Raw genomic sequence first — 19,127 nt, 5'->3', positions numbered from 1 at the left:
GGCTTTCCTGGTGTCTGGACCCCAGCTCAGGTCAATTAACTCACAATTTCTGGGAAATGGACCTTTGCATGAGTATTTCTCCAAAGCTCCCCTAGTGACTCGAGTCTGCATATAGGGATGGGAACCACAGTCCTAGAGGGTCCTAGAAGTTCTTAATGACTAAGGGTGCCGGCCGTGTAGTCAGCCTTAGACTCAGATCCTGACTTGACTGTTTCCTTGCTGTGTGACCTTGGGCAAATTATTTAACCTCTCTGAGCTTTGACTTCTGCATGTGAAAAGTGAAGAGTCACAGTGCTCAGCTTACAAAGTTGTCCTAAGGGTTAAGGGAGGGAGTTCAGGGAAGTCCTCAGCACTGCAGGCAGGCGCACTCAACTTGGTGCTCGGGAGAGGCTCCGTTAACTGGAGAAATCACTGTCACTAGAGTCTGTGTGCCAAGTTGCATCCGTCATCTCCAGCTCTGCGACCCCATGGACTGCAGCCCGCCGGGCTCCTCTGTCAGTGGGATTCTCCAGGCAAGAATACTGGAGAGGGTTGCCATGCCCTCCTCCCGGGGATCTTCCTGACCCGGGGACTGAAATCACGCCTCTTGCGTCTCTTCCATTGGCAGGCGGGTTCTTTACCACTAGTGCTGCCTGGGAAGCCCAGGGGCCAGGGCACCCTTCCGGAAATATCTTGGAGGCAGAGATGCAGCTCCAGTGCCAACTCTGGTGCCCACAGTCCCACCACAGTGCAGATCCCCAGCTTGGGCCTTCTGGTTGACCCGCAGAACCATTGGCTGGTTTCTTGGAATTGAAGCCTTCACTTTTCCTTAGCATCTGGCCTCAGAGGCTAAGCAAGTTCATCGGGATACTGTGTTCCATGGACTTGCAAATAAATGGACTCCATATTCTCACCCACCTATTTCCCAAGCGTCCCTAGAAACGCCCCTCGTGGGTGGGGGTGGATGTGTGCAGGGCTTGCGCGCGTGCGATGCTCCCACCCTCTCTTGGCCAGGGGCAGAGGCATAAGTCATGCATTCCGCAGCCACGTGGGAGTGTGATTTATGCCCCAGCAGCACCGGGTTCTCTGCTGCTTGTGCGTGAAGAATGGGAGGGGGCTCTGGGCCCTTCTGGGCAGCGGGACTCTGGATGGCGACCAGGTGCTCGAGACATCCCAGGCCAGGCCGCAGAGCTTCCCCCCCGGCCCACCTGGTTCCGAGAGCCCCACACCCCTACACAGGAACCGTCCACACGGACGCAAGTTGGTGTGCGTTTTGTTTCTTACTTAAACACTTGGGGGGACTCCAGAGCTGGTTATGAGAAAATTCCAAGAATGCTGGGCACTTCCGGTGTTGGGAGCTGGCCCGGGACTTCAAAGGTTGCCTTCGCTGTGGGGTGGGCGCTGCAGAGCGCCGGCAGCCTGGTCTTCTCCCCCCACCCCTGTTCACGGCAGCCAAACATAAGGCCGTCGCATGACCGCGGCCTGTGTGAGACACACACAGCCTTCGCCTTGGAAGGCCTCTGACACGCTAGCTGTGTGCAATTCCTGGCTCAGCTGGGCTGAAGTCGGGGCGTGTGTGGGAGTGGTGGGGATGGTCACGGCTAATTCAACACGACGTGTATTCAGGATGTTTCCATAAGGCATGACCTCATCCCTTCCAGCCCGCTGGTCACCGTTACACTGCTGGTCACTTTGACTCGGTAGTTACAAAAAGAATTCCTTTAATTACCCGGTGGAAATTCGTAGATTGCACATAGATTGTTCTTACCTCCCTGAAAGAGGTAAGAGGTCAAAGCTATTATGAATGCTGTCTCCACAACATTGGAACAACTCATTCATTCAAAAATAGAGGCAGACAAAAGGGGGGGTAAAAAGTGAGGCAAAGGGAAAATACAACAAAATCTATGCCAGGTCAGTTGTTGGCATCAGACAGATCAAATAGCTGGGGGGAATTTCTGCCTTTAGTCAAACAATTTTATTTCCCATCCTCAACATGACCTGCAGGGAGACACTTTTGTTCATGCTTGTTTGACAGGTATTTGTTGAGCGCCTACCATGTCTCACCTGTGTTCCCCGGTGGCTCGGAGGTTAAAGCGTCTGCCTCCAATGCGGGAGACCCGGGTTCAGTCCCTGGGTCGGGCAGATCCCCTGGAGAAGGAAATGGCCACCCACTCCAGTGTTCTTGCCTGGAGAATCCCCTGCACCAAGGAGCTTGGCGGGCTACAGTCCACGGGGTTGCAAGAGTCGGACGCACCTAAGTGACTGAACATACACACACACATTGAAAGAGATTAACTAGGTGAATAAAAATGGCTGATTACCAAGGGAAGTCGGGCCTTTGCTGGAATTATTGGGAGCTCTCAGAGCATCCCCGTCAGGAAGGACTGCTCTTCCCAGAGAAACGACTGCCTCCTTGTCTTGCAGGGGGAAGTCCCGCCAAGCAGACCACCTGGGAAGCAGGGCACCGCGTCCCGGCCCTGGCTTACTGGCCCGGCAGGGTCCCCGTCAATGTCACCAGCACAGCTCTGCTGAGGTACGACCCCCCCAGTTTCCTTGAGATGCAAGGAGAAGGCGTATGTTCGGGTGGCTGGAGACCTCCCCATCACTGACCCTGGGCAGGCGTCCACAGGGCCTTCCCAGACTCAGACAGCAGCTGCGCGGAGCTGCCTGCAGGCCAGCCTGTGAGCCCCTGAAAGCAGGAGCACAGGGGGCTCTACAGGCCCTCCTCTGGGGAGACCGTCTCTGGGAAGAGGGCGCTGGGCGGGCTGCACGGCCATCAGCACTGGTCGCAGTGGTGTCCGCAGGAGCCTCATCACCGCTTTCGGCGTGGGCTAAGCTTCCCTGGTGGCTCAGATGGGAAGGAATCTGCGTGCAATGTGGGAGACCTGGGTTCGATCCCTGGGTCAGGAAGATCCTCTGGAGAAGGGAATGGCAACCCACCCCAGGCTTCTTGACTAGAGAATCCCATGGACAGAGGAGCCTGGCGGGCTAAGGTCCATGGGCTTGCAAATAGTCGGACACGACTGAAATGACTTAGCATGCACTCACGCCAGCTGGTGGTGGGGAGCGGGGGGGGAACAGATCACTGAACCCGGATGACTTCCCCCTTGGGGGTAGGGCAGGTGTCCTAGGCGGGTCACTCAGATGGATGTCCCTGAGAGAGGGGTCTAGGCATTCATGTACCCTGGAGGGGAGAGAGGGAAGGAGGGTCCCCCTGGCTGGGGAGGAAAGGCTGAATCCTTGGCTGAGGACCTTCTTCCTGCCTCTGCCTAAGAAGCTCCAAAAAGAAGCGCCCCTTTCTTCGAAGGACAACTGTCGGCGTGACCACATGTCAGATCACGCCGACCTCCTTATCGAGGCTGACCCGGAGGCCACGTCCTGGCACGGAGCTCGGCCGTGGTGAACATCCTGACCGCAACGCCACGCGGCCCTGACTCCTAACTAGGGGGGCGTCCTCCTTGTGCTCTGCCCCATGGCCAGGTGCACCCAGGTGCTTGCTCCCACGCTCAGAGGCTTTGTTAAAGACTAATTTTCTAGTTCCAAAGGTCCTTCGCCATCAGCCAGCTGGGTTCTGGACTAGAGAACGCAGCCCAGAGGAGGAGCGCACGTCTCACAGGTGTCCTCCAGCGTCCCGGGGGGAGGGATGGGATGGGGGGCGCTGAAGTCAGGGGTCAGAGGGTAACCAGCCATGATGCCAGAGCAGCAGGTGGCCAGGCCCTGTCCCTGGCACCCTCTTGGCTCCCAGGAGCCCGCGGCCAGCCTAGTACCGTTGGGGAGGAGGCTCCCAGCAGGTATGACAACAGTACCTTGGGCTGGAGTTTGTGACGCCAGGCGGCCGGGAAGTAGGCCAGGCGGGCTGCTTTTCCTGGGCTTGACTCGCTGCAGTCAGGCCAGGGGTTCACGGGCTGGGCCGGACATGCACAGGGAACTCGGCCACCTCGCGGGTGACGTCACCAGGGGCCAAGCACGCTGTTGTCAGTTGAGAATGGCGTCTGTGCCTACCGTCGGTCACCGTGCTGCGATGGAGCAACATCCCTGTGCTCATTATTTCAGGCTTCAGAGGTGACAGCTGACTCAGGGGCTTGCTGGTGAGTGTCCCATGGAAGCCTGTCTTAGGGACCTCCCTGGCGGTCCAGTGGTTAAGCCTTTGCCTTCCAATGAAGGCGGCACAGGTTCGATCCCTGGTCAGGGAGCTGGGATCCCCCGTGCCCAAAACCAAAGCATAAAAATCTTCAGTGAAGATGGATCATTGTGTCCAGTATGGATCAGGCATGGCTCCAGAGACCGGATGTTGGAACAGGCTCATCAGACTGATGGAGAAGGAAATGGCAACCCACTTCAGTATTCTTGCCTGGAGAACCCCAGGGACAGAGGTCCTGGTGGGCTGCAGTCTGTGGGATAGCACAGAGTCGGACACGACTGATGCGAGTTAGCAGCAGCATCAGACCGAAAGCTCCTGCTGTTTTGGAGCCGATGTCCCTTCGGGAGGGCGGGGCTTGGCAGCACACGCCGAAAGGGCCCTGGGATCTGACCCTAAAGCCCTGAAGCAGGGTATCTCGACCTTGGCACTGTTGACGTTTGGGGCCGGACTGTTCTCTATGGTGGAGGGTGTCCCGGGTGTTTGAGGATGTTTGCTAGAATCCCTGGTCACTAGATGCCAACGGCTCCCCCAGCCCCAGCTGTGACAACCGGGATGTCCCGAGGCAGCTCCACAAGCCCCCTGCGAGGACAGACTCGTGCCGGTTGAGTCGGAGCTCTCGTGCGATGCCCTGCGTTGTGTGCAGAAAGGGGTGTGTCTGCTCACACCTGAGCTGGGAGCCACGTCTCTGTCCGGAACTGAGGACCACTCTCGTGGGGACTCCTGGGCCAAGTCCACAGCGACGATCGGGGCAGGAAGGACGTGAAATAACCTCATGTGAAAAACAGCTAAGAAGAGCGGATAGTCCCCCGGGTGAAGAGGGGTGCAGCTGTCTCCCCAGATCGGAAAGGCATGCCGCTGTGTTGCGGGGGGCGAGGCTGCCTTGAGGCAGAGGTTCCGGAAGAAGGAGCCACAAGCAGGCTGTGCCCTTCAGGGAGTCCCGTGGGCTAGGCGCCACCCTCCCCGGCAAGGCCCAGCCTTTCCTTTCAAGATTCCGTCCCTGTTGCTGTGTCTGGCAGCAGGCTCCAGGGGGACGGGTGGTCCTGACGACCCTGCTCTGGGCTATGTTCTGCTCGGTCACGGACGTGCGCGCTTCGGTGTTGGGTTTCCCTGGCGCTCTGGGAGCTCTCTGCCCCCTGGAAGGCGCTGCTGGAGCTGCTGGTCTCCCAGAGGGACCCGGGCCAGGAAGGGGGGCACCTAGATTCCCCCGGGGGTAACGCGAGCGAACCCCACGCAGGAAGGATGGCAACTGAGAGAGGCTGAAGAGCGTGCTCCCCACGCCCTGGGCTGGTTCCCGCTTCTCCACAGTTCAGAGGGGGTTCTGCCGGCCCCTCCCTCGCTCCAGACCCAGAATTCAGGCCTGTGCACCCCAACTGACCCGCCAGAGCCCCGCTTCTCACTGCCTGCCTGCAGATCACACCTGCCCCGAGGTCATGTCCTCGCTTCTAGGAAGCAGCCTCCCACATCCCCTCCCTCACCCCCTCCCCACCCCCACTCTGGACTGGCTTCTGGGCTGCTCTGTACTCCATGAGGGCTTGCTGCCCTTCCTGCCTCTGCACATGTGTGGGGTGCCAGCTCCTGGAAGGAGCATCGCAGGCGATAAGCTGCCGGCCCCGTGGAGTCTGGAGGCCAAAGGGAGAGCAGAGACCCCTGTTCCAAGTCAACGGGGAGGGTCTGCTGTGGGCGGAGCCCTGGGCTGGAGGAGGGGAGCGATGGCCTGCCAGGTCCCTTCTGAGACCCCTTCCTGGAGGGTGAGGCTCCCCCCAGACCCTGGACTGGGGAAGCCAGAGCCCATCCTCTCCCAGGGGCATCCAGCCTCCTGTGGCCGGGCCCTTGGGTCTCCATCGAGTCCCACTGACTCTTGGTGGGCCCGGCCCTCAGATTCACAGCTCTGTTCCTGCTGGGACTTGTTTTTCTGACCAGAATGCAGGAGGGAGATGTGCCCTGGTGTGGAGGCGAATGGTAGCACGTGACTTCAGAGAAAATCAGACTAGGAAGACCCGCCGTCGTGGCTGCCTTCGGGTGGAGGGGCTGTGGGCGCGGTGCTCTTCACGTCGCTGGGCATTACCTTTTCTCCCGCCCTCAGCACAGACCAGGGCTTCCTAGGTGGCCCACACGGTAAAGAAGCCGCCTGCCGATGTGGGAGATGCAGGAGACGTGGGTTCGATTCCTGAGTCAGGAAGACCTTCTGGAGGAGGAAATGGCAACCCGCTCCAGTATTCTTGCCTGGGAAATCCCATGGACAGAGGAGCCTGGCGGGCTACAGTCCCTGGGGTCGAAAAGAGTCCAACACGACTGAGCACCTCCCCCCCGCCCCCAAACATGGACTAGTTTGTAAAAGGAATAAAAGGGCTGAATGAAAGGGGGTGGCGGGGGGCACCCATGACCACGTTCTAAACACAAGCGAGCTGTTTGCAGCATGGAGACCCAGGGAGGGAAATGAAGTGACTGTCCCCCTGCAGGTGCTGGTCACACACTGCCCCGCTCAGCGGGCGGTGGTGGCCTAGGCAGTGACCGGTGGAGCCGCTTAGCTCTCTTTTTATTTATTTTTAAAAATGAATTTTTATTGGAGTCTAATGTTGTGTCAGTTTCTGCCGTACCGCAAAGTGAATGTCACACACACAGGTCAGTTCAGTTCAGCTGCCGCTCAGTCGTGTCCGACTCTGTGAGCCCATGGGCTGCAGCACGCCAGGCCTCCCTGTGCGTCACCAGCTCCTGGAGTCCACTCAGACTCATGCCCGTTGAGTCGGCGAAGCCGTCCTGCCGTCCCGTCCTCTGTCAATCGAGCCCCTCTTTAGAGCCTTTCCCCGTGTGGGCCGTTGCCGAGAATGGACCAGAGTTCCCGAGCTCTGCACTTGTTCAGCCGCTCAGTCGTGTCCGACTCTTTACGACCCCATGGACTGCAGCAACCAGGCTCCTCTGTCCATGGGATTCTCCAGGCAAGAACGCTGGAGCGGGTTGCCATTGCCTCCTCCAGGGGATCTTCCTGACCTAGGGACTGAACCCCGGGCAGAGAGACAGCCCGTGCTAGGGGCCGTCCAGGAGGGTCTTGCCCCAGGGTGGCCAGGGAGAGGGCCTGGGGACACTGGGGCTGACTCCGCCTGGTCTTCCCGCAGCGTGCTGGACGTCTTCCCCACCGTGCTGGCCCTGGCCGGGGCCCCCCTGCCCCGAGGCCGAAGCTTTGATGGTCTGGACGTCTCGCAGGTGCTGTTCGGCCAGGCGCAGACGGGACACAGGGTGAGTGGAGGGGGTGCGTGTCCTCCGGGGCTCGTCCGGAGGCCGGCCTGCCGCCCCCATCCAGGTCTGCCAGCTTGTGTGCAGACAGACCCGTCCTCAGAAGATGCCCACCAGTGGCCGCTGGAGGTCCAGCCTGCCAGACCCCCTGGGAGGGGCACTCCTTTGAGAGGAACCTCTTTCCACTCCCTGCTCTGCTTCGAGTCAGCCCAGCTCATCACCCAGATTTCTAGGTAGCAGTTTGGCCTAGGGCGGGTTACTTATTCCCTGCAACAAATGGTTTTTTTTTTCTCACCGTCATTTAATTTTCTGACATGACTTCGGCAGAAGGCACAGGCTTTAGCTGGATGGGATGTATAAGCAGTGTCTGCACTGTATTATGGGGCTCCCTGCCTCCCCCCGCCACTGACCCCGCCAGAACGAAAGCTCCTTAAGGGCAGGAATCTCACCGTGGAATTCTCAGTACACGTAACACGGGGTCTGGCACCCAGGCAGCAGGCAGTGACTGAGAACTGAGTGAGTGACTGGGTGACCGAAAAGATGTGTGAATGGGTGAGTGGATGGATGGATGATGTCCTGGGGGCGGGGCCCCTGACCTCTCTCGGCTCCTGGAGCGCTCAGCGCACACAGCCCTCCAGCCCCCAGGCCCCTCTCGGGTGTTTCCGGAAGCATTCGGCGGCGGCTGTCTCTCTCTCTTTGTTTTACTTTTGCCAAAAGGAAGAGGAAGTGGGAGGAGGGAAGGGGGCGGGTGGGATCCGGGGCTGGCCTCCCAGTTAGGGACCAGCACATCAAAGCGTCTATTTCTGGCCTCCCGGGAGTCACAGGGAAGTGAGTCGAATGTCCTGAGGCAGTTCCTGAAGGTGCCCTGCCCCTCTGCCGGTGCACGGGTCAGAGTGGGCCCTGGGCTCCTTCATGGAGGCCCGGGCTGGCCCCTGGGACAGAACAGCTCCTCCCAGCTGGTCTGACCCCCCTACCCTGCTTCCCGAGCTGCAGACCCTGCCAAGCCCAACCCTATTCCCCGCCCCACCTCCCCCCAGGACAGCTACGCAGGAAGGTGGCTTCCGCCCCTGGGCTGGGAGCTGGCGGTATGTGGCCCTGGGGGGTTGTCGACTGCGTCAGTGGAGAGATGCTCCCAAGTGTCCAGGAGGGTGACTAAGGTCACCAGGAAGCTTCGACGTTGGCTCCTCAACACGGTCCCAGAGCCCGTGGGAGCTGGCGCGGAACTTCCGTCTGCAGCCGGCAGAGACCTGCTTTCTCAGGCTGCCTCTTTCCGCAAACTCACGGGGGCCCCTCTTCAGGGCTGCATGGTGACTAACGTGGGCCCCAGGGACCCGGCAGGACGGCCTGATAAAAGCCACAGCGCCGTTTGGGGTTTTGTGGGGATGTGTGATGGGTGGGGACACAGCTGGAGTGGGGCTGACGGCACCCCGTGACCCAAGGGGAACAGCCACGCCTTACTGCTCACCAGGAGCTCTGCGGGAACTCTTAGGGTGTGTCTCCTGTGGGCCCGGCCCCCCCAAGGACTAGACTCCTGCAGTGTTAGTAAAGACACCTGAGAGGTCAACATAGCTTGCTGCTGGCCCTGGATTTGGCCTTGGTCTTTTCCGAGTGTGTGCTAAGTCGCTTCAGTCGTGTCTGACTCTTTGCTCTCCCGTGGACTGTAGCCCCCAGGTTTCTCTGTCCATGGGATTCTCCAGGCAAGAACAGCAGAGTGGGCTGCCATGCCCTCCTCCAGGGGATCGAACCTGAGTCTCTTTCGTTTCCTGGGGTGGCAGGAGGGTTCTCACCATGGGCCCCCCACCTTGGTCTTTCCTAGTCGGCCCCAAGAGAAACGATTGTAAACCCTCTCGAAGTTGCTGATGGAAGACCAGGAGGGAAACACAGGATTATAAAGATGTGTGTACATATACCTGTGCGTTCACACACACACGCACGCCTGTGCTGTTCTGCATTCAGTGACCACTTACTGAGTCGCGTGCAAGGCGCTGTGTGACATTCTGGGACATCCAGTGGCACAAAACAGCCTTAAAGGTTAGATTTAAACGCTTCCGCCTGTCTGGAACATCCCTTAAGATGCAGAATATATTCATTCGCTCCCACAGCACGCACAAGTATGTTTTAATAAACACAGTTTGTTCACCCTCAGCTATATTCTGGGCTTACAAGGTTCTGGTATGGGTTGGTTTAGAAAACCATTCCAGTTTCAAGAAGCTCGAAGGACCCCTAGACTGTCATCTCAAAGCTATGCAAAACGCTTCAGCCCTTGGGTGCTTCCGTTTTGCAAGCAGGTAATGGCAATGGCAAGTTGGCGAGCTGAAGCAGCGTGGGGCTGTGTGCACACTGACCCCGCCCCTTGGGCCCTGCGATGAGAGCAGATGCTGGGCTGTGGGTTTTCCGGCGGAGCGGTCTTCTCACTCGCAGACAGCCAGGGCTGTCTTGTCTGTGATGTTGAAAACCACGGCTGCTGACTCTATGCTGTGCATTTCTGCACACCCTGCAGTCTGGGGGGGTCTGTGTCCAGGCACCGAGGGCAGCCGCAGCAGGGAGGGGGAGTGGAGGAGGGGGAGCAGGGAGCGGGCGGGCAGGGGGGCACACAGGTCCCACTCAGGGCTTGCCTGGCTCCCGGCTGGAAGCTGCGGGTTGTGGCATCGTGGCTGGTCACGTCTTATCCCCGCCCCAGGCTGACACGTCCAAGCCCAAGAACTGTCAGCCAACGGAACGCTTCCGTAGCAGCACTGCACCTGCTCTGCCCTGACCAACCTGGGCCGTGCGGTCACACAGTGCGCAGCCATCCCTGGAGACCACACGTCGGAAAAGCAGTTAAGTCCTCAGTCTCTGGACCACCGATCACCTCTCTTAAGGAGAAGAGAGGCCCCTAGTGGTCAGAGATGCTGTCCAGAGCGGCTGGCACAAGGCTGACCACTTCTGGAGATGGGGGTCTGCGCGCCCGCACCCGAAGGCCTGGGAGCTCTCCTGGCTTGCTGAGGATCTCACCTAGGCACCGGCCTCCAGGGCTTAAAGTAAGGAGGTGCCTCCTGCTTGAAAAACGGCGATTGGATAGAATAAAGCTAACAGGTAAGAAAAGCCACCAAGAAGATGCATGTGTTTGCAGAAGATAAAGTTATCTTTGAAATTCGGACTGCGTGTCCCCTGGGGAGGAAATGTCTCCAGCTGTGAATCGTGTGTAAATTCGCCAGCCTCCTTCCTCTGTTGATATAAACAAGAACGCCTTGGTCGGTCGGCTCAGAGGGGAGAGCAGGGCACGTACAGAGTCCTCCAAACCCATCCGCGGGCTCGAGGGCGAGCCCCCCTGCTTCCTCTTGGGTTTCGGAAGCGGTGCCTGGCAACGCGTAAACATCCTGCCCACGGCAGTCCGCCCGTGCGGAGCTTCTGTTACTGAGAGTCACACGGTGTCAAGGGTTCTAACCCGCAGACCAGGGCTCCCGTCTCCTGGGTGTCTGAGTAAAGTTGCAGCTCAGCTGACAATAGGTTTTCCAAGCGCCCCCCCCCCACCTTCCTGTCCTCTCCAGAAGGAAACAACGCAGCCTCCTGCGGTGAGAGGCTTGGCTTCCTTGGGCTGGAAGGGGTGAGGGTTCTGAGTTATGATCCTCTTCCTGTTTGGCCGGGGCCCGCTGTCATCACGCCGCCGGGATCGCGGGCGCTGTCACGAGAGCTCGGAAGCAGCAGGTGTTGGGGGGGCCCACCCTCACTGGCAGCCGCTCAGGGCTGGGAAACTTGGGGGGACAGCTGTTTACCGCTCCAACAGATGTTTCTCATTTTTTTTTTTAGCTCCATGGAAACTTTGAATCACATAAGCGCCTTTCCAGTGATATATATCAGTCATGATTCATAGCAGGGCGGTCTCACGCTTCCAGCCCAAAGCCCCCAGCTTTCCAAGGATGCTGGTCATTTATTTCCTACCAGACCTTGCCCTTGGGAACCCTGAACTCCACTCTGAGTCTCTCCATTCTGGAGGGCGATTCTTTTTTCTTTTTTTTTTTTTTTGGCAGGGTAGGGGGAACCATACCCTGTGGCCTGTAGGATTTAGACCCCCCACAACCCCGCACCAGGGATCGAACCCATGCCCCTGGCATGCCCTGGCCACCTTGAAAACTGTAATTTGGGGACCAGGGGTAGTAAGTAAAATAAAATAGTTATTCTTAAGATTTTATCTTAGGGGACTCCCCTGGTGGAGCAGTGGCTAAGACTCTGCGCCCAGTACAGGGGCCCGGGTTTGATCCCTGGTCAGGGAACTGGATCCCACGTGCCACAGCTAAGACCTGGGGCAACCAAATAGTAAATAAAAATGAAATCATAAATACTGGAGTAGAGTTGGTTACAACACTGTTAATTTCTACTGCACAGCAAAGTGACCCAGTTATACATACGTGTACGTTATTTTCATATTCTTCTCCATCATGGTTTATCACAGGATAATGAACATAACCCCTTGTGCTGACCGTTGAAATTCTTGATTTGGGGACAAGGTTTGTCTCATCCTCATTTTGCACCAGACCCTGCAGATGACCAGGCTAGTTCTGGGCTTGGAAGCCAGCCAGACCTGTGACCCACTCGGATGAACTGACCGGGAGACGCGCCGCCTGCTTACGCTCCCGGGAACAGGCCGTGTGGACCGGAGGCCTGTGTCTGCCGCGTTTGGGGCGGGGTGGGCTCGGCGGTGATGGGGAGCAGGGACCACGACAAGGACGCTCCTGCTGTCCAGGGAGGGCATCGGGCGCTTCACCAGGAAGCCTTGTCCCCTTCCCCAGGTGCTGTTCCACCCCAACAGCGGGGCTGCTGGAGAGGACGGAGCGCTTCAGACCGTCCGCCTGGAGCAGTACAAGGCCTTCTACGTCACCGGTGAGTGGAGGGGGTGCCCTGCGGACCCCGCTCAGGCCTCACGGCGAGGGCACGTGCCCTCCTTCAGGGACGCGGCGGCATCTCTGACGGCGTCGCCCCCAGATCCGGTCCCAGGGGCCCCGCCACACCCACTGATACACAAACAAGGTCTTTGCACTCTTCCCGAGCTCCCCAGCCAGCTCGGAGCTGGCGCAGCGCGTCTACACTGCCCTTTCTCCCGAGAAAAAACGCTTCACCCCATGGTTCTACTTGCCGGGCCCGTGTGACTGAATGTTCAGTGGAGGCTTGGAGAGACTTTAAAGTGTAATTTGCCTGACAAGAGACTGAGAAAGTAGCTGTAGAAGGTCTGTTTAGCAAACTGAGGTTTCCTGCTTCTTGGCTCACCCTGTGGGTGTCTTAAATGTTAACGTTTTTTAGAAACCTGCTACCCGATCAGGGACGGTTCTTAAAACCCTCCAGTGGCTTCTTGCTTCCAACTGAATTCAAATTCCCTCCATCCTGGGTCCCTGCACATCTTTTTTTTCTGGCTGCAGAGCATGGGGGTCTTAGTTCCCCAGCGGGGGATCAAACCCGCGCCTCTTGTAGTGGAAGCAAAGAGTCTTAACCCCTGGGCCACCAGGGACGTCCTGTATTTCGTTTCTGTTTTAGAAAGTTTTATTTATCTGTGGCCGTGCTGGGTCCTCACTGTGTGCGTGATGGTTCGCAGCTGTGGCGAGCAGGGGCTGCTGTTCGCTGCGGTGCCGGGCTTCTCACCGTGACGGCGTCTCTTGTTCCGGAGCGCAGGCTCTAGGGCACAGGGGCTTTGGTAACCGTGGACACGGTCTTGTTTGCCTAGCGGCAGGTGGGATCCTCGCGGACCAGGGACCAGACCTGCGTCCCCTGCATTGGCAGGCGGATTCTTATCCACCAGACCACCAGGGAAGCCCGTCCCGTGCTTGTCTAGTCTTAGTTCCCAAGAGCAATGACCCTCCTTGGCCTCCAGATTAAAATCCCTCTCAGCGTTTCAGGCCGCCTGGATGGCAGAATGCCTTTTCATCTTCCCAGCTGGTAGGATGTGGAGAACTCTGATATTTACCACATTTTACCATCTGCGCCAGTTATTCAAGTACATCTTTTATCCTTCCTAATAGTTTTAAGCCCTCTAAACTCAACGGCCAGGGGTGCTAGTGGTAAGGAACCTGCCTGCCAATGCCGGAGACGGAGGAATCACGGGTTTGATCCTGGACCAGGAACATCCCTGGAGGAGGAAATGGCAGTTCACTCGGGTTACAGTCCATGGGGTCTCAAGGAGTCAGATGCCGCTGACCATCTAAGCACAAACTCAGCTCTGTGAGCTCTTTAATCTTTGTCCTCTTGATGTGCCTCGCACAGAATCTTGGATCTGGTAGGAACGAACACTAACACTTTTTTTGTAATGAATGAAAAACAAGACCTCTCCCCACCCCATGCAAAAAAAAAAAAAAAAAAGCCCTTTCAAATCTGGAATCTGATATGGATTCCAGTTTGATTCAGTTATTTGAGGTTAGAGCTTTCCAAAGAATTATATAATGAAGAACAAACATTATTTGCCTTGAGCATGAATAAGTGACCCCAAAGAAAATGTGTCACAAAAGCAAAACCGGCTCTTCTGAGTTCATCACTTGAGAAATATTAAAACTGCCACAGGAATGTGCAACTCTCCGAGACCTAAAATGCAAACCAGTCAGATATTTGTTATGCGTTCAGATGGGAAGCTCTAGATTACAGCCCTTACATTACTCTATCGAAGAGGTATGGTTTCTCCAGGCTGAGTTAATTTCAGAAGTCGTAACCCAGCCAGAAAGTCCTTGGCACCACAATGCTGGGGTCACACGACGTAATAAGCCTGTTGGAAACGATCACAATCAGAAAGGAATTATGACACCCAGGGGATGCCTGCTCCTCTCTACAGTCACCCGGCTCCCAGGAGAGTTAGCAGACGGAGAAGGGAGACGTCAGCAGATGGGTGAGGGAGCTCTGATTCCTTCTCTCACCTCCCATCCTTGAAACTCTGCGTCCGGATGACTTAAACCTGCTTTGCGATGAGATGAATTGACACCTGCTACATTAGACTGCTGCTGCTGCTGCTAGGTCGCGTCAGTCGTGTCCGACTCTGTGCGGCCCCACAGACGGCAGCCCGCGTGTCTCCCCCGTCCCTGGGATTCTCCAGGCAAGAACACTGGAGTGGGTTGCCATTTCCTTCTCCAATGCAAGAAAGTGAAAAGTCAAAGTGAAGTCGCTCAGTCGTGTCCGACTCCTAGCGACCCCATGGACTGCAGCCCACCAGGCTCCTCCGTCCATGGGATTCTCCAGGCGAGAGCACTGGAGTGGGGGCTACATTAGGCTAGAGAAAGACATGTGTGTCCTGTGATGAGGATGCAATTTTAGATTTTTCCGTGAACTAGGTTGCTGTTTAGGCATTGTCATGTGTGAGTCTCTTCTGTGAGCCCATGGACTTAGCCCACCAGGATTCCCGGTCCATGGGGTTCTCCAAGCAAGAATACTGGACTGGGCCGCCATTGCCTTCTCTGGAGAACCTTCCCACCCAGGGATCAAGTCCGAGTCTCCTGCATTGGAAAGGGGATCCTTTACACTGAGCCACCAGGGTAGCCCCCCCACGGGCTGTTAATCACCACCTAATCTCCTTAAACTTGAGGAGGCTGGCTCTTATACTTTGTTAGAACTGGGGTCTGTTGAATTTTGTCCCTCAGTTCAGTTCAGTCCAGTCGCTCAGTCGTGTCCGACTCTGCGACCCCATGAATCGCAGCATGCCGGGCCTCCCTGTCCTTAGGTAAATGTCTCCGTCCTGGGACATAGTCTTCGCTCCTAGCATGAACACTGAAGGACTTCAGTGGAAAACACGGTGTTCATCAGGCCTGTCTAGCTTAATAGCATTCACACTGTGAGCTCCACCACCCTTCCTTGCTGAGCCCTTCAGACTTGTGTGGGGAAACCGGTCTCTCCGCTGCACGCCCATTCTGGGCTCACTCCAGTTAGCACTTAGAATTCGTCGGGATGCTCTGCACACCTCGGGCCGACGCTGGGTTGACGGGGTCTCTGCCGTCCCCTCCCCAGGCGGAGCCCGAGCCTGCGACGGGAGCGCCGGCCCCGAGCGGCACCACGAGCGCCCCCTCATCTTCGACCTGGAAGCTGACCGCGCGGAGGCCGCGCCCCTGGACCGGGGCGGCGCCGAGTACCGGGCGGTGCTGCCCAGGGTCGCGGCGGCTCTGGCCGGCGTCCTCGCCGACATCGCCCGCGACCGCGTCTCGCGGGCGGATTACAGCCAGGACCCTTCCGTGCGGCCCTGCTGCGACCCCCGGCGCCCCGCCTGCCGCTGCCGGGCCGCGTGAGGGACACACTGAGCCGGGGCGCCGGCGCTTGCCCCCGCCGCGGCCCCGCGCGCTCCGAAGACGAGGCCCCGAGCTGTTCCGCGCTCACCGCTCTGCGTCCCCGTCTGAGAGCGCACCGCGCCCGCGCTGTGAGCAAAGGCAGCGAGTCAGGAGTCAGACCAGCCTCTGAACTTGGGCGATTACGTAACCGGACTCGCAGAATGACGCTGAAGGAGACCGGGAGACGTGAAGATGCCTGCCTGGAACAGGACGTGACCCCAGGCAGCGCACAAGACGCTGCAGTTCCTTTTCCTTTTTTAGATGTGCCCAGTTTTGCTGGTCCTTTGATCGGAGGCCCGTGCCCTCTGGCGTCTGGAGCAGCCCCGCCCCGCCTTTCCTGCGACCAAGCGGCGGGGTGCGACCGGAGATGCTCCGCGGCCGGGAGGCTCCCCTAGGGATGCTGGGGCAGGGTGGACACCTGACGTAGGTCCGCTTGTCTCTGAGCGGAGGAGCCGCAGAAGCCTCCCCACCCCCCTCCATCCCTTCCACAGGCAAATGTCTGTACTCTGTAGATTTTAGGAATTCTTCCTGCCTCCTCAAACCACAAAGTAAAAATTTAAAGCCTCAAACGTGCATTGCCATGATTTTATTATTAGTGTCCTAGATGGGACTGAAAGGTCATGAATGGTTTATTCCGATCACTGCAAACACCTTTTGCCTGGCCACAACAGCCTGAGTCACATAGAACGGAATACAGTTCCGAGAGGTGTTCCTATAGGTACGTTTTATACACAGCATACATGTTCAGAAGGATGCCCTCGTTAATGTAAAATCCGGGTTGCCGATGGATACGATTCGTTCCCGTGGACGCTGCAGCTGGGACACACTTTCCAGGGCAGGCCGTGGGTCTGCGCCAGCCCCCGCGCCCACCGGCTGAGAACCGCGTCCCGGGGCTTCTGTCCCCCCCGCTGCTCACTCAGCCGCCTGCCTGTCCATCTTCCTCGTCTGCTCCAGAACCACCTGACCCGGGCGGCCCTGCTGCCCGTCAGGACGGTGTGGCTTTGTCCTGCTGATCTCCACGGCACGAAGTGATCTGCCGAAATCAAAACAGAGCGGCCTTACCCTTTCTGGGGGTGCTGGCAGGTGGGCGGTGTGCCGGCGGGTCAGTGTCCACACGGGGCTGGTGGAGGTTCCCCATCTCAGTCCACAGACCGACCCTTGCGTGTGGCCACAGGGGTCACCTGTCGTCTTTAGGTGCAGAAAACACTATTTGTAAAAAATACGTGTGTGTGTGCATGTTCGGTTTTCTCTCTTTGCGACCCCACAGACGGCAGCCCACCAGGCCCCTCTGTCCATGGGATTCTCCAGGCAAGAACACTGGAGTGGGTTGCCATTTCCTCCCCCAGGGGATCTTTCCAACCCAGGGACCGAACCAGGTCTCCTGCACTGCAAGCCGATTTTTTTTTAACCGTCTGAGCTACCAGGGAAGCCCAAAATATATATGCATACTGACATGTATATGTGTATTTTTCTTAAAGGCTCATCTTACTTGTAAACACAGACTTCTAAGTCACTGTGAAAAAGTCAGTAAACACCCTTGGTCCCAATCCTTCACTCCTGCTCCCAAGAGCAAGACGAACGTCAGATAATACGCAGACTCACCAAGGGCGACTTGTTACTGACCCAAAGCTGCTCCCTTCCCGAATACAGCATCTTTCCGAGGGACCGGAAATGATCGGTACGCCTTTCTCTCACTGTGCTCAGAGCAAAGTAAATCCCAAGGAGGGAAGCGGGATGGTACCCAGCCAAGTGCCAGTGTGTTTAAAGAGGAAGGTCAGCAGTGACTATACAGGGACCCCTCGGGACTATCCGGGTATACCTCCGCTCCTGTCTGTGAGCTACTAAGACCCCAGGATGCGTCAGGATCCCGGAGCGCCTTTAGGAATGTGGGTAGAGGTGAGACTTCTGGGCCGGTGTTTGTAACGGGCCTGGCACTTCAGGACAGGCAGAGAGAAGTGTCTAGACTCTCCGGGGATGATCACAGCCAGCAAGGGCATGACTGAGACAGTCCCTCTCATGAAAACGTACCAGGCCTCTGACCCGCCCGCTCATTACCTGCTGCTGTGCCTGCAGCCTCAGGGCAGGGCTGGGGGCCAATGGCCCCTGCAAGTCCTCCCGCCTTCTCTGTACAATTTTGGGGGCTGCTTCAAAATCATTAGGGCCTGACGAGCATTCCAGGGAACCTCCTTCGGTGACGGGCACTCCCACTCGTGTATAAATAAGAGGCCTCCATGCAATTTAAAGCAGCTTCCACTCATCTGGTCCTGACGCGGGAGACGGGACGACTGGCTCCTCCCAGGCTCCCTGGCATGGCCTAAGCAGACAGGCCTCCCATTTTGTCGCTAATTCTCAAGCATCTCCAGTTTTTTGTTTTTTACTCCAAATGATGTACCAAATAACAGGTACACCAAATAACATGGGGTACTTTTAATTTGATACAGGTTTTCTTTGGCAAGAGATCACCTCTGAATGCCAATACCCAGGGTAATCCGGTTCTGTAAATATAAGAGGTCTCCAGGTCTGCTCTGGTTACAGTGGAGAGTCTCACAATCCAATCATCTTTTAGAGCAGTCCCAGACTTTTACAACTGCTGATGACGGGTAGGAAGGTCCCATAAGCCACTGCGTCTGACCTGCTCTGGGTTCCAAGGATGCAACTTCAGGACCCAGATGCCAAGTTTTGGGGAACAGAAAAGCTCCCTCTGTAGTGAAGAGGGGCGAGAGAACCCCCAAAGCAAAACAACTGCCCTACTGGGAGGCGTTGAGCCAACAAATGTTTTTAAATGCACAGTTTTAACGATGACTGCTTTCTGGCCCTGAAATGTCAGCTTCACTTGTTGGCACTGTGTGTGACGATCTATAAAAAGCCAAAAATGTCCGTCTCACGCAGCACCCCGTGGAGCCTTTTGGGAAATGACGAACGTGGCCTTTCAGCCCCTGCATGAAGGGCCCATGGCAGCTTTTCGTTTTGTATTTTTTGGCTGTAACGTGGCATATGAGATCTTAATTCCTCGACCAGAGATCACACCTGCACCCCTGTGTGAGAAGCGTGGAATCTTCACCACTGGACCACCAGGGAGGCCCCCTCCCTTTCTTTCCTCTGCGTAGACTGTCCTACAGATCTATGCAAGAGAGAAGCCAGACCCACCCTCCATCCTCTTGCAAATGGAATCCACCTGGCATGAAATCAGCACTGAGAGAAAACACTGGCCCCCAAGACCTGTGCCCCAGTGGCTGCTCCTCTGCCTCTAGGAGGGACGGTCCGGGAGCCCCCCACGTTTAGGCCTAAACACTGCTTCCATTTCGAGATGATTCCAAGCTGACCATCCGGGCTGCTCTCTAACTAAAGCTCACAAGAGGGGCTCTCTGCTGCCCCGAACAGAAGCTTGAAGGCTCAGAACCAGGGGCACAAGCTTCTCGTCTCCCAAGATGTGAGAAGGACCCCTGCCCAGCGCCCAGCCCAGCCTGGGGTACCCCCGCTGCCCACAGGGCTGAAGCAGGGGATGGGAG

The 19,127-nt window shown here is 57.3% G+C and overlaps 2 protein-coding genes and 1 long non-coding RNA gene across 23 annotated transcripts in view; 2 read left to right on the top strand and 1 right to left on the bottom strand.

Moving 5' to 3' along the window:
* ARSG (arylsulfatase G) overlaps window positions 1-16,187 on the top strand; it is a 101,829-nt gene extending 85,642 nt beyond the window's left edge. For 14 of the 19 annotated variants that reach the window (XM_027973989.3, XM_042256502.2, XM_042256500.2 and 11 more), the window contains 3 exons: window positions 7,234-7,354; window positions 12,121-12,211; window positions 15,305-16,187. In XM_027973989.3, coding sequence (XP_027829790.1) covers window positions 7,234-7,354; window positions 12,121-12,211; window positions 15,305-15,748 — 656 coding nt within the window. In that variant the 3' untranslated portion in view covers window positions 15,749-16,187. Of the gene's footprint in view, window positions 1-2,403; window positions 2,513-7,233; window positions 7,355-10,031; window positions 12,212-15,304 lie in introns of those variants that run through there. The other 5 variants (XR_003590597.3, XM_027973988.3, XM_042256499.2 and 2 more) reach the window with 5 other exon arrangements.
* Window positions 2,519-6,694, top strand: LOC132657444 (uncharacterized). The gene is made up of 2 exons (XR_009595650.1): window positions 2,519-4,930; window positions 5,355-6,694. It is a non-coding gene; the product is annotated as an uncharacterized LOC132657444 (long non-coding RNA).
* A 2-nt stretch (window positions 16,188-16,189) lies between the features above and the next one.
* The window catches only part of WIPI1 (WD repeat domain, phosphoinositide interacting 1), a 28,098-nt gene continuing 25,160 nt past the window's right edge, over window positions 16,190-19,127 (bottom strand). For all 3 annotated transcript variants that reach the window (XM_042256504.2, XM_060395885.1, XM_027973994.3), the window contains one exon: window positions 16,190-16,651. In XM_042256504.2, the coding sequence (XP_042112438.1) occupies window positions 16,604-16,651 (48 nt within the window). In that variant the 3' untranslated portion in view covers window positions 16,190-16,603. The remainder of the gene's footprint in view (window positions 16,652-19,127) is intronic.

The sequence above is a fragment of the Ovis aries genome, chromosome 11 (assembly GCF_016772045.2).
Source record: "Ovis aries strain OAR_USU_Benz2616 breed Rambouillet chromosome 11, ARS-UI_Ramb_v3.0, whole genome shotgun sequence".
Taxonomy (NCBI): Eukaryota; Metazoa; Chordata; class Mammalia; order Artiodactyla; family Bovidae; genus Ovis; species Ovis aries.
The sequence above is the reverse complement of the archived record's forward strand: the minus strand, read 5'-3'. Positions and strand labels throughout refer to the sequence as shown.